At 43.2% G+C, this 13277-nt stretch overlaps 1 protein-coding gene across 2 annotated transcripts in view; it reads right to left on the bottom strand.

Annotated features, from left to right (window-relative positions):
- LOC117251410 (hyccin 2) overlaps nt 1-13277 on the bottom strand; it is a 55084-nt gene that overhangs the window by 15896 nt on the left and 25911 nt on the right. For both annotated transcript variants that reach the window (XM_033617672.2, XM_033617673.2), the window contains exons 4-7: nt 11037-11138; nt 9386-9565; nt 6009-6089; nt 1499-1614 (exon numbers count right to left, since the gene is read on the bottom strand). In XM_033617672.2, coding sequence (XP_033473563.2) covers nt 1499-1614; nt 6009-6089; nt 9386-9565; nt 11037-11138 — 479 coding nt within the window. The remainder of the gene's footprint in view (nt 1-1498; nt 1615-6008; nt 6090-9385; nt 9566-11036; nt 11139-13277) is intronic.

Below are 13277 nucleotides of genomic sequence, written 5' to 3'. Positions count from 1 at the left end.
AACACAGCCTGGACAGGTCAACAGACTATCACAGGGCTGACACATTCATGCTCATGCTCACGCTCACACTCGCACGTACGGGCAATTCAGAGCCATGTCTTTGGACTGTGGGGGGGAAGCCAGAGAGAACCAAATCCGGGGAGATGGGGAGAACATGCAACAGAGCCGCCCTTTAGTGGTAAAATATTTAGCAACAAGGCACTAATTGGTACTGGAATCAGAAATGTGTCTGACTTATCGCATTTTATGGGTATTGTCAAAGTGTTAATTAAAAGCGTGCCTTTTTCAAACCCATAATAGGCCATGTCTGTTTAAATGTGATGTAAATTACATGTTCATGTCTCATTTCACTCAATGCAGCAGTGCCTTAGTCAGCAGAGTGAGTGGAACTGTCAATCTACCTGCTGCAGAAAAAAAACATGAACACAGATGCCACAAGACTGCAGATATTTGAGAACAGTGGATTGTTTAGAGATCAATTAGGAGAGAGGCAGTGTTTGTATGGTAACATACAGTAGATAAACCTCGGCTTACAAGCAAAGATAAACGGTGTTATTGAATGAGCACAACAAATCTGCTAGAAATGATCTGTTTTCAGATATCAGTCCAAATCTCAATCTTGAGCATCCCTATTTGGTGCATGTGTGTTTAAGAGTGTGTGTGTTGATGGAGGACAACCAGGAGGAGGACCTCGAGTGTAAGGGCCATAATTGACTCTGTGCGCAGGGGGAGGTAAATGGCCTGGCTGTATATCATCAGCTGGAGTGAGTCGGCACCTCTCAGGAGCTTCGGGCTTTCTTCTCATAAACACTATCTCAGGCCCAGGCACACAAATGGGTTTCCAGATAAGCTACGAGGCCTGGCCCTGCTGAAATCCATTCACTTTATTTATGATGCTTTGCGCTCATCATAGCCGAGGGGCCACACTGTTCTGGACAACGTGCAGGATGACCGGCGTTATCTGTGCTGCCCTAACACATCTGAAGTATCACAGCTCATGATGTGACTGTCTCTGCACATGTGCCACTGCAAACAAGCAGCAGCCCATTTTCTGGCAGGGCTCCAGCACGCTTCATTACTATGCTAAGATTATCATTCATCCACAGTAGCAGAGAAAATGCAAGAGCCAAAAAAGCTTTCAGGCCTGCTGAGTGTGGCCAGAGGAGGCTGAATGAGCATCAAGGGTTACGCTCTGATCATCTTAAAAGGTCTTTTTCATCTTATGGGGAAGGATAAGATGTGAGGCTATAGAGACAAAAAATAGAGAATGATGACAGTCTTGTGGTGCCACCTGTGTTTACTGAGGCTGAACAGCCTACAGCACTGCCATTTCTCTGTATCTAAAAAAACAACAAAAGGTTTCACCCTCTGGTAAGTCATTCAGTATGGTAGATTTAGCACAATGTCTCTAAACTGCTGCAATTTAATCTCTTCTGTGACGTTACTGCGTCTCAGATTATTTGCTCTCTGTTAACAGCTGGTGGAGTCAGAGTGGTACCTGTTCTGAGCCGTGAAGGTCTCTCTCTGTGGGTGGAGGCCGCTGTACACCACTCTGATCAGGTCATGTTGACAGAGGGCCCCCTCTGTCAATGCCATGGACCCCAGGCTAGAAGGCTGCACACACAGGAGAAAAACAAAGGTTATAAAACACTTGTCCACCATGTTGGCTCCTACAACATGATAGTACATCAGCAGTGATGCTGCCTGCAGTGCCCTTCATGTTGTTTAATGACAACCTCGGGGGCTTCTGCTCTGTTCAGATGGAAAACTGCTGTGATTAGTGTGGAGATTTTATTACAGGGGAATGATATAACTACCGGACCTCTGCCAACCTGGCAGCACCTGACTTCTCTCTGTTGGCTTTACTTATCAGTTTCTAAATTTGAGAATCGTTTCCAATTTTAGTCGATAAATTGCTGACTGTACAACTCCTACACTAAAAGTTATGTGTTGCAACTTGCCTTGTATCTTCTACAAATTCCTTCACACAACATTAAGCTCTGAATTTCTGCACTAGTTCCTTTCAACTTCTTTCTCTTTCCGTTTTCTTAAAAGGCTTCTGCACACCTGTACTGACAGGTCAGGGTTTTTCCTGCTGTGTTTAATAGTGAAGGTGTGCCGCCCTCGCCTGACACAACAATCACCTCTGATAACGAGATAAAAGGTAATTCACTTTCATGAATTAAAACATTAACCTTTGGCGTGGCAAATGTCAAGGTGTTATTTTGCACATCACGAGATACCTTCAACGACTTGTTCAGGCCGTCATTTACTAAGCTGATCATGAGACAAGATTTGTCAGGATCTCAGTGGCTTACTGCCACCTTCTGCTCCTGTCGGTCGTTACTGGGTCATGCTTTTATTGGGTAATTATTGGCAATAGGTATGGAGAGTATAAAGCACGCGTACCTGTTGTCTAGTATTAAGTTAATCCAGAACAGTTGGACACGTTCCCAACAAATATGGTTGATAAGGCAATCAGCAAATTAAACTTAAAGGGACAGTTCACCCCAAATTCAAAAATACATATTCTTTCTCTGAAACTTTACTGAATGGGGGCCAGATTAAATAACATGAAAATGCCTGGGGGCCAGCTGCTTCTCACATCATATAGGCTATTTTAAAAAAAATCATACAAATGCAACTATTTCATCTTTAAGTGAAGAATTCAACTTTGTGGCGCCCATGAAAGCGGCAGTCCTCGCTGTCAACTTTACATGTCTGTGCTGTCGGGCTGTGTATTGGCAAGAATCTGGCAACAGGATACGCATCACCACACAGGGGTTATGATTCAGTTAAATGGGAAATACTGCAATATTGTAAGTAAGGCAATTTAAATTGTGGTATTTTTAAAATCTAACTGAAGGAAGACTGTCATTAAGAACACTCCATCATCTGCATAAAATTTGACTAGAAAAAGTTAACTTTTTCAATGCAATCAGAACAGTAGGATCTGTATTTATCACAGCTCCTGTAACACGGTAGTGATATGTTGTTATGTTGGAGTGGGAGAGTCACATGACTGAAAACAACACTGCTATCTAGCAGTTAGGGGTTTAAACACAACATATGCAACCTATTAATACAAAAATGTCAAAAACACTGTATCACAAAACATGAAATCCTGATACTAAAGTGTGTCAATATTTTCTTATACTCCTACTTTGCTGTGGTATTGTCTGCGACCTAGTAGGAACGTCTGCTGTTAGGCAACCATTCATTTGTTTGTTTACCATCTGTTAATGAAAACAAGTTTGTTCTGCCTGTGTAGTTCCTACTGGGTGCATGTCTACAACCTGTATGACAGTCCTGCCTCTGTGAGGTGAATGGAAAAAATGCAAAGTGATCTTGCATAATTAACCAATAATGTGTGGGGCTAAATGTAATATACTCTGAGCAACAAGCTGCAGGCTGTTGGCCAGTTTTCAGACATGCCTGCTCTTACCTGTGGTGTTATTTATCAGTCTAGATTGTTTTGGTGTGAGTTGCTGAGCGCTGGAGATAGGACATAGAGATGTCTGCCTTCTCTCTAATGTAGTGGAACTAGTTGGCACTCGGCTTGTGGTGCCAAGTGCCAAACAAAATACCCACAGCGATGTCTCTTTACAGAAATCATGACCTGGTTATTCAAGATAATCCAAAAACCTTGTTATGAGCGGTTCATCTAGGAATTATTGTAGTTTAGTTTATTTGACAATAATTAAAATACATCAGTAAAAACTACTGGCGTGTATGGCACAGGTATGACAGGATAAAGTCCAGGACTTTTCCATTGCTGTCCCTGATGTTCCATCAGACCTTCCACTACACCACAAGATGGAAACAGCCATTAAATGCCCAAAGTGGAAAACACTTGATCATAAAGCCCCACATCTCAACACAGCAACTCAAATGTATTTTTTCAGCACTTTGAGTGCCACAAGCTGAGTGCCATCTAATTCCATTATACTTGAGAGAAGGCAGACATTTTTACGTCCATTATCTCCAACACTTGACAATAGTACCACAGGTAAGAGAAACAATACATGTATTTTTTGATTTTAGGGTGACATGTCCCTTTAGAATAGAATAGAATAATACTTTATTGTTTACCTTATGCATGCAGAAGGCATGCATAAGGCATGCTCCTCTTTCTTTCATGAGTAAAACAGAAAGAGGAAGTGGCACAGGTAATGATTGATTTATGTCTGGGAATATGTCACAAGCCCACTTTATTCTGATGGCGTGTGGAGTGAAAGTGACCCCTAAATTGAATTGATATTCTGTCCTAAGTATCTTGGGTGATTCTGAGTAGAGAAGGAGGGGACGATGGATTAATACGAAAAAGAGAGACTGGAGTGTATGCTAATGATGGAGGCCTGGGGATATGGTCCTGTGATGTGTGGTGGCATACTACAGCATCCTTGGAAGCTTGTTGTGATTCATGCATACACGAACCCCCCACCCCACCCCGCCTCCACGCTTTCTTCAATCTCACAGCATGGAGGAAAGAGCCTCTCAAGCTTGTAATTACAACGATAAATCGCCTTCAGCACATGCCACACACTGTAGTCTCATCAACACTCACACACTAGCACCCACTGAGGGCCGTCATACTGTATGAAAATATACTGTGCACTTTCTGCCCTGCTTTGCGTAGCAGGAAGAAAAAGTCTAAAACTGTAATACACACTGCTTCTTTCTGCTCTCAGTAAATGGTCCTAGGTCAGCACATCCTGTTAAACACCTTCCTAATGAATTCCAACACAACAGTCAATACTGTGCCCTGTTAGAGCAGTCAGGGCAGAAGTCGGGGGCGTTGGACAAACCCAGCACGACAGAGTGAGTGACCAAAGCAGAATAAACAGGACTGAAAAAGTTAAAAGTCACCTCATTTTAAAATAAAAACGTCCAACAGAAATAGAGAAGTTTGAGTGTAAGTGCAAACTGTAAAGGATTTTTCCTGGATAGTCCTTATTGGCCTTAAGTTTTCATGCAAATGTTTTCAAAACTAGATTTATGGAAAACAAAAGATAGAAAAGTGGCTCGGGCAGAGAGGAACTTCAGGTGTTGGTATGCTCAAAACAAAACCGTGAAAAGCCAGACATCATGTTCTGCCCTGGTAGCTTGCTGGGTAGAGTGCATACCACTAAAGCTGATGCCTCACCACGGTGGCCTGGATTTGAGTAAAGCCTGGGACACTTTGCTGCATGTCCTCCCCTTTCAGGTTTCCTTCCAAACGCATAGGTGTCCATCCAAATGTAGAGCCAATTTTAACTGAATGCTCTGAAAATCGTTTACTTTCCAGTCAGGTGCCACAGAGGAGGAGGGCACAATGAGATGGATATATAACGGATGTATATCACGAAGAGGACACTGGAAATCCTGAGTTTTAAACTGCAGCTTTGTGCTCTTGGAAGATTTTTAGTAACAGCCCTGTGTGCATACATACGTGTGTTGACAGCTACCCATTTGCTGAATCTGTTCCATTGCACTAATCTGCATTTACCTCTCGATACACCAACTTTACCCCCTTCCTCAAGCTTTAAAACTTTTTTGCTGTATCTCCGAGAATTTATCAACTTATAGAGTTTCCACTTAATTTTATGTGCAAAACAGGTGGATGGAAACACACCTATAGAGAAGGGCGCCAAACATCGGACAACCTTTCCTCAAAGACTTTCACAGTGAAGCTTTTGGTTGCACGCACAAAAAGTGAGAGAACTACCTGTGTGAAAAGTCCCCCCCTTAGGTCCAGTGTCACACACATACTGACACCTTAAAACACAGAGATGGATCAGCGCTGGAGGTGAGGTTAATGAAAATTGACCTTCTGAGGCAGTGGACACTGAGGAGGTGTCATCTTCCAAATAGCCACTAAAATAGGTCTGTATAGCAGTCAGTGGGAAGGAGGCACAGGCAGAGAGAAACAGCAAGAGAGATAAAAAGAGAAAGACAGGAAAGGCAGGAAGAGTGAAAGTACAAAAAACCTGTAAAACATTGATTGATAGTCCAGACAGGAGCCCCACCTCATGATATATCGATGGTTTGGACAGGGAGGGGATTGTGAAGGAGAGGAGCTTGCTGTTGCCGTCTTTGTCCACGATTTCCTGCAAAACAAATCAGACAGAGAAGCCGTGTCATTAAAGCAGCGGAAGATTGTTTTTAACAGTCTGGTGCTTGATGCTCATTTATACTGAGAGTCAGTAAATGTCTGATTTAAATTCAGAGTTCTAGCTCCATGATTTTACCCCTGTTTAGCCCTTCTCTGTGGACTGGGGAAAGCATTTAGCAGCACACGATACACATTTGCTGTACAGTCCAGTGTCCCTCACGCTGTTTAGCTGTTGTACGACCGTTCTGCTGGTACATGTTATTGACTCTGACAGATTAAATGTCACTGCCAGCACCCTTGCCACTCAATTCCAATTTCACACTGCGATACATAACACAAAGATGAATGCGTCCCTGAAAATGCCTGATCTCCACCAGTTGCAACCACAGTCGAAACGATAATGAAGTACATTCACAGGGATGTCGAGTTGAGCATTCTTCATTCGGCAGAAAGCACTTGTTATTCCTACTTGGCTCTGTAAACCAATTACGTGCAGCTGAGGAGGATTCAAGTTTGTGTAAAAGTTATCAAAGCAATTGTCCTTTACAGCATGTGAGCACTGCAGGCACCGTTAACTGATTCAGAGACAGAAATAATGGTATAATGCACCTGAGTTTTATCTGAATCATATATGGCAGATGTGGCAGGTAGGTGGAGTATTCATATATCATTAAATATGGATAAATGTGCTTTTAAAACAATTGTTTTTTCACATGAAGTCATCAAAATGGTCAGATTTCGACTGAAAGTCAATGAATGCAAAGAAAACAACAAACACCAGTTTACCCATCCCTCGTCCAAGCATCCATAATCTAGGTTTTGGAATGTGGTACCAAAAGGGCTTTATCCCTTTCATCTCCCTTTCTCCCTGTCAGTTCAGGCCTTGTCATCAATGGCTAGCGGTATATCTCTGAATATCTGATGGGACTGTCGAGAGCAAAGCTGTTTTTCAAAGCTCCCTTGTCAATGGCCAAAGGAGAGAGGTCTATGAGCATGTACAGCGTTGCGTGTGTGTGTGGAATGGTATAGACACAGAGGAATAAATTATGCATGGATATACCTTTAGCCGTGGTGGCTGACATGGAGCTCTTTCTATTGATATCTTGAGCTCTTAGCCCATTTCCCCAAGGGTGTTTCCTGGTGATGCAATCTATCCTGGGTCTATCCATTAACCGGGGCATTCCCTGCAGATCATCTTTCGTGTCAACAGATGTACAGCCTCACTAATGTTCCACCTGTATTAGGTCTTAAAGATAAGCGATGATTTGCATATCAACATTTAGAGAGCCATTCATAGCTATCTTCGCGGTTGTAGAAGCCTTCTGCGCTAGGGGGGTCCGGGGGCTTGCCCCCCCGGATAAAATTTTGAACATTTGACATCTAAATGAATTAATCTGGTTGGGGCCGGGCAATTTTAGGCAATTCTGAGCAACAAGAGGCAGAATAGGAAGACAACAAAAACGTCTGCATTAAAATGTACATTTTACATCAGTTGAGGCTTGAACTCACAACCTTTGACATCAAGGAGCATCTTCTATCTCTCTGAATTGCAGCCCCCAACCTGTAGCCATTTCTCTCTCTCTCTCTCTCTCTCTTTCTGTGTGTGTGTGTGTGTGTGTGTGTGTGTTTTCATCTCTCTCGTGTCTAGACCAAACTGAACAAATATTTATAGACGGACAAGCAACATCATAATTAAACAGGCTTTTATTTTTAAAATTTATTTTATTTTGAAAATTGGCTGGATTCTCTCATCTTTTCGGTGTCTGACTTCCTGTTTGGTACGATCCGCTCTATCCAGCTTAACAGAAGCGCTCGCAGCTCGCGTGAAAAATAGACCAGACGAACTGAAGCACTGCAGTGCACGAGCCTCCATGGGCGCTCCGCTTTGCTCAGCGGCCTGTGTGGAGAGTCAGTCAGATAGGTTAACATGGGCGCCGATTGAAAACTGCCTCCGCTGCTGGGCGCTGCGCTTCGAATATTCCTGTGCCGGAAATCCAGCACCGTGCCGGAGAACTTCAAGCCCTGCATTAATCCACATCAATCAATAAATCAATCAATTTTATTTATAAAGCCCAATATCACAAATCACAATTTGCCTCACAGGGCTTTACAGCATACGACATCCCTCTGTCCTTAGGACCCTCACAGCAGATAAGGAAAAACTCCCTTTAACGGGGAAAAAACGGTAGAAACCTCAGGAAGAGCAACTGAGGAGGGATCCCTCTTCCAGGATGGACAATAGATGTCGTACAGAACAGATCAACATAATACATTAACAGTAATCCATATGACACAATGAGACAGAAGGGGAGACAGAGAGATCCACATGAACCAGTACAAAAATTGTGTAAACTGTTATGCATCCTTAAAGTCTGATAGTAAGGTCTTTGTCAACTGACAATGATGTGGCAACATAACAGTCACATTATACTGGTATAGCCAACTATTGCATTATGTTCTCTAAGAGTTAAGTTCAACTGCAGGAATTTGGACACAGCAGCCATCCCTGCTGGCCATGTATGACCATAATGATGATGATAACGGTGTGGGTCCCTGTCAGGGTCAGTTACAGGCCAACATATCTCAAGCTGTAGGGATTTCTCTAAAGGACACTCCACCTAGATGATCTTTGACATCTGCACACACAGTCCATGTAAAGGAGAATTACCCATCAGGATAATTGGAACAAAGGATGGAACAATGTACGCAAACCTTGAGAAAAACTTACACATTAAGCTGATTGTGGTGAATTTCCATTATTGCGATAATTGTGAATATCATATCCAGCAGCACCCAGAGAGAATGCTGGGCAACCAACAATAAAAGAGACTGCAAAAACAGGCAGCAAAAGATATGGAGCCATTTTAAATAGTCGAAAAATCTGGCTTTTCATGATTGTTTGATTGGTTTTCACTGAAAAGTATGATCACTAAAAGAAGACGTGTCCTCTCTGTGATGCAATAGAAGTATTTGTTTCTCAACAAAATGCAAGGTAAAGGGATTCCAGTATGTTCAAGCACCATTTTAAGAGTTTTAAGCGTGAACCACAATTATTTTGGCCAGGATAATCGTGCCTAGTTGGAACAATTTACATTTTCTTATTCTTTACTGATCTTTTGCTCTGTTACAGCAGTGATATTTTTCTGAAGGCACTTTGCCGTTGCTATTTTGCATCCCTCTTATATAGGTACTTCGAACTAGGGATGCAAAATGGCTCACAAGCAAAGCAAGTATGTATACATTGTACAAAGTCCTGCCTTTAACCCCTCATACCCCTGTGGAGACACCCACCAGGTTATAGATGCCCAGGAGGAGGGCCTCGATGCACCCATTGCTCTGGCGATCCCTGCTCGCTGTGACGCGCAGGTATACCCACACCAGCTCGGGCAGAAACTGCAGGGTAAAGCGGCGCAGGCGGTCTTCAGAGCTCCGGTACAGCTCGAACAGTTGGTGGCACACAGGCTCCAGCAGCTGGATAGGAAGGGGGTGGGGCATAAGTCAATGCAAATAAGTACAGGTCTGAGACAAGAGTGGAAATACAACATTAATCAAATTAATATGACTGTGTGTCTGTGGCAATAGGAAAACCTGCTCGCTAAAAGCATGAATGTCGTCCTGACTTGGTGGAACGGACAGATGGAGGGAACGTTTTGCTGCCGCTTAATAGTGGGAGGTGTGTCGGAGCAAAGGGGATAAATCACTACAATGGAAGTCTGGTCAGATGTACTCTCAGGGGAGCAAGCTGAGCCAAAGTGTTTATACTGTCCATGGGTCAGTGAAGTGAGTGCCCACACAGCGCTACTCTGTGTGTATGTGTGTGTGTGTGTGTGTGTGTGTGTGTTGGACTGTGGCTGACCCTGAAATAAGCGGCAACTCATTAATGAACTTGGCAAGACATCTGGCCCTCCATGTCATCAGCACAAAAACACCCAAACACGCAACAGTCAAACACACTATCCAACTTTTCTCCCTCTCTCTTTCACTCGTACACACACACACGCACGCACGCACGCACACACACACGCACACAAACTCTCTCTCCTGGATCACTTGTCCGACCATTAATGGGATTGTGCAGCCAGATTGACAGCACTAATGGAATTTAGATCCCTGGTTGCTTGACACCCAAATTCGACCATGAAAGAGCAGGGGGAAAATGGGGGAAGAGAATTGGAGGCACCAACTGTATCATTAGTGAAATTAAAGTCCTGTCTCGTTGAGTACCTCAGGCCTTTGCTCAAAAATTGTGTCATTGGGTCCTTAAAGAGAAAATACAGGTTTGGCCTGTATATGAGACATTATAGATAGTTTGGACTTTCTGAAGTAGGGTTGTATGAGGTACCCACCCATAGTCTGTGTATTACCTACAGGATGGTGGTCAGCAAGCGCCCAGTTTGCAGAAGCAGGCAGGAGCACAGCAACAAAAGCTTAGCAATATACTACTGTGGATACTCCTGCCTGCTTCTGCACACTGAGGTTGTGCCAACCACCATGTACTGTAGGTAATACACTGATTATGGATAAGTACCTTATGCAGCTCCACTTCAAAAAAAAACATCCAAACTGTCCCTTCAAAAGAACAGTGAGGTGCTTGTGTGTTGCAGCACACATAAATTATCTGTGTTTGTATCTTTGACTATGCAGGTATCCTCTCCAGTGTGGGCAGCAGATGCTCCAGTCTATCACAGTGCTGTGTGTGTGTGGGGAACACACTGTGTGCCCCCACACAGGTGACGTGGCTGGCATTGCCCGTCCATCATACTCTCCCAGAGTACAGTGTGCTTGTCTTTCAGTGTGCATGTGTAGCCTGCAGACACAGCTGTGTGTCACTTTCTTGCTCGCTGCCAACGGAGACTACATCATATGAGTCACAAGCAGCACGGAGCTAAAAACGGCCATACTTGGGACTCTGTGAGTATGTGTGCCCCCTGCGCCCTCTCACCTCATTGTTGGGGTCCTGGATGACTCTGTAGAGAGCTGGCACCAGAGACTTCTTTAGATGAAGGCTGCCGGCGTAGCTGGGGATGTGGGTTTCTGGTAAGGACTGCAGTGAGGAGACAGAGAGAGAACAGTTTGCTGAGCAACTGCACAGTTTTTTACATTTCTTCAGAACAGTGGTATGACACAGAAGGGCTATGCATCATTTTTTCCCTTGCGTCACCATTATTATGCATCAGAAACAGCATTTTCAAAATGAAATTAAACATTTTAGAAGTATAAATATCTACCGGGCTTTATTGTAGCTAGATACTGACATTTAGGTTTTCGAGATGGCCCTTTACAATTTAAAGCAAATGCACACAGAGGTGTAGCCTGCCTAGACTTCTACCCATCACAGTGTGGAACCTCTACAAACTGCGATGACTTACATCTCCATCATTACTTTGTTGCATCTGTTGGGGCAGGACAACTTCCATTGTTATTATTTGTGGTGTCCAAAAGCACTCTCATGTTCACTCATTAACGTCCCCATATACAATAAAGTTTAGTCAATAGGGAGCAGTAAATTGAGATTTTGGACACTTACTGTACTAATCATCCTCATTTTGAGCCAATACTGACAAATGTAGGGCTGCGCAAATTCAACGATATTACATTGTGAGATTGTTGACGGAAAGAAAAGTACATGCTGTCGACCCTAGAAATTGACCGATCCACAATTTTTCAGTTCTGATTCAATTTTGATACCTGGATTTGAATATGTGCCAATAGTAGAACTCTTTTTCCATAAAATTTGCATTGCTTCACAATTTTGCATTAAATTCAAATATATTCCAAAGCAATTTATTCAAACTGTACGTTAAGTGGGCTTCACATCTAAAACAAGTGTAGAAGTGCAAATTGCTTTGGCAATACCTTAATGTTTTGAAAAACCTGAACAAATCAAGTGCACAGCAACGCACTATCAACCACTAATAAGTAGATTTCTTTGAATGACTTCAAAAGTTAAAAGAGAATTACAGAACTGGAGTCGTACTCTCCTCGACCCAATGTGTTTTGAGCTTGGAGCTGTCACTCGGCCTCCATGCTAAGGACGCCAGCATAGCTAACTAGTTTCTTGGCAATTGTCCCAACGCGGCCTAGGGGACATTCTCCATGCACATTTAAACTGGGATTGGAAAAAGAAAGATAGGCCATTGATCATTTGAGTTGGGTGCGGCGTCATGAAGGTTGTTCAGACAGTAAGCATCGCTCCACCTGCATACCAGCGTGGGTTTGTGGGGACTAGAGGGGCAGACAAATTCTCTGCAAGTAAATGCCAGGCACCTTAGGCATAGTAACCAACATCAGCCTATGAAATCTGGATCAGTACGTGGATTGATGATGCCAGTTTGATATCAAATTAGTGAATTACGTCAGTATCAGAACCAGACACTGAATCGAATCGGTCTCATCTCCAGTGGACGCTACATTTTTTTTGCGGACATTTTTGCAAACTTTAACCTGATGAAAGGTCTAATCAGCCAGAGTGGCTGAAAACACTTGTGTGTGGGTGTTCAACCATCATTCAGAAATGAATGCATCATAGTAGACAGAGGTGGATATACAGATGTCTCTAGCAGCAGCTGCCCAAATACACCGTCTTTCTGGTCTATTGGAAACCTTATGCTATGTCATTTGTAACCACTCTTTCCACCTATATGTAGGACCCACAAATTCACACCCATAGGTCTTTTTCACAGCAAATCAAAGGTGTTCCTGATGAAATTACCGATGGCTCGGTTCTTTTCAAGTGTCCCAGTTAGCCAGCATGCACAATACCAAGAGTCAAACTGAGGCAGCTAAATGAGATTCAGCCATCATTAATTGAATTATTCACACCGTCCCACCAAAACGTTTTGATGAAAAATGCCTACTCTCAAAGGATGTGTTAAAAAGCATTCTGGGAAATGTGGAGAAATCAGTGACTGGGGAATTCAGTGAGGAAGGTTAAATGAAAGTGGATTACATTCATAAAAGGGGAATCACAAAATGACTCTGAAGGAAATGAACGTCAGAAAGTGCTGATATCTGACAGGCTCAGAATATCCTGCGGTGGAATTCTTTAAATGGTCAAGACTGTGTGTTTGTCTGCAGATGACAGGAGGCAGAGATATCGTCTCTGCCGGGCCTAAGTATGGTCATTTTGAGGACGGAACACAATGTGCCCGGTCTGCACCAACTCACACAATGAGTCATACCA

Source organism: Epinephelus lanceolatus, chromosome 14, assembly GCF_041903045.1.
Source record: "Epinephelus lanceolatus isolate andai-2023 chromosome 14, ASM4190304v1, whole genome shotgun sequence".
NCBI classification, from domain to species: Eukaryota; Metazoa; Chordata; class Actinopteri; order Perciformes; family Serranidae; genus Epinephelus; species Epinephelus lanceolatus.
The sequence above is the reverse complement of the archived record's forward strand: the minus strand, read 5'-3'. Positions and strand labels throughout refer to the sequence as shown.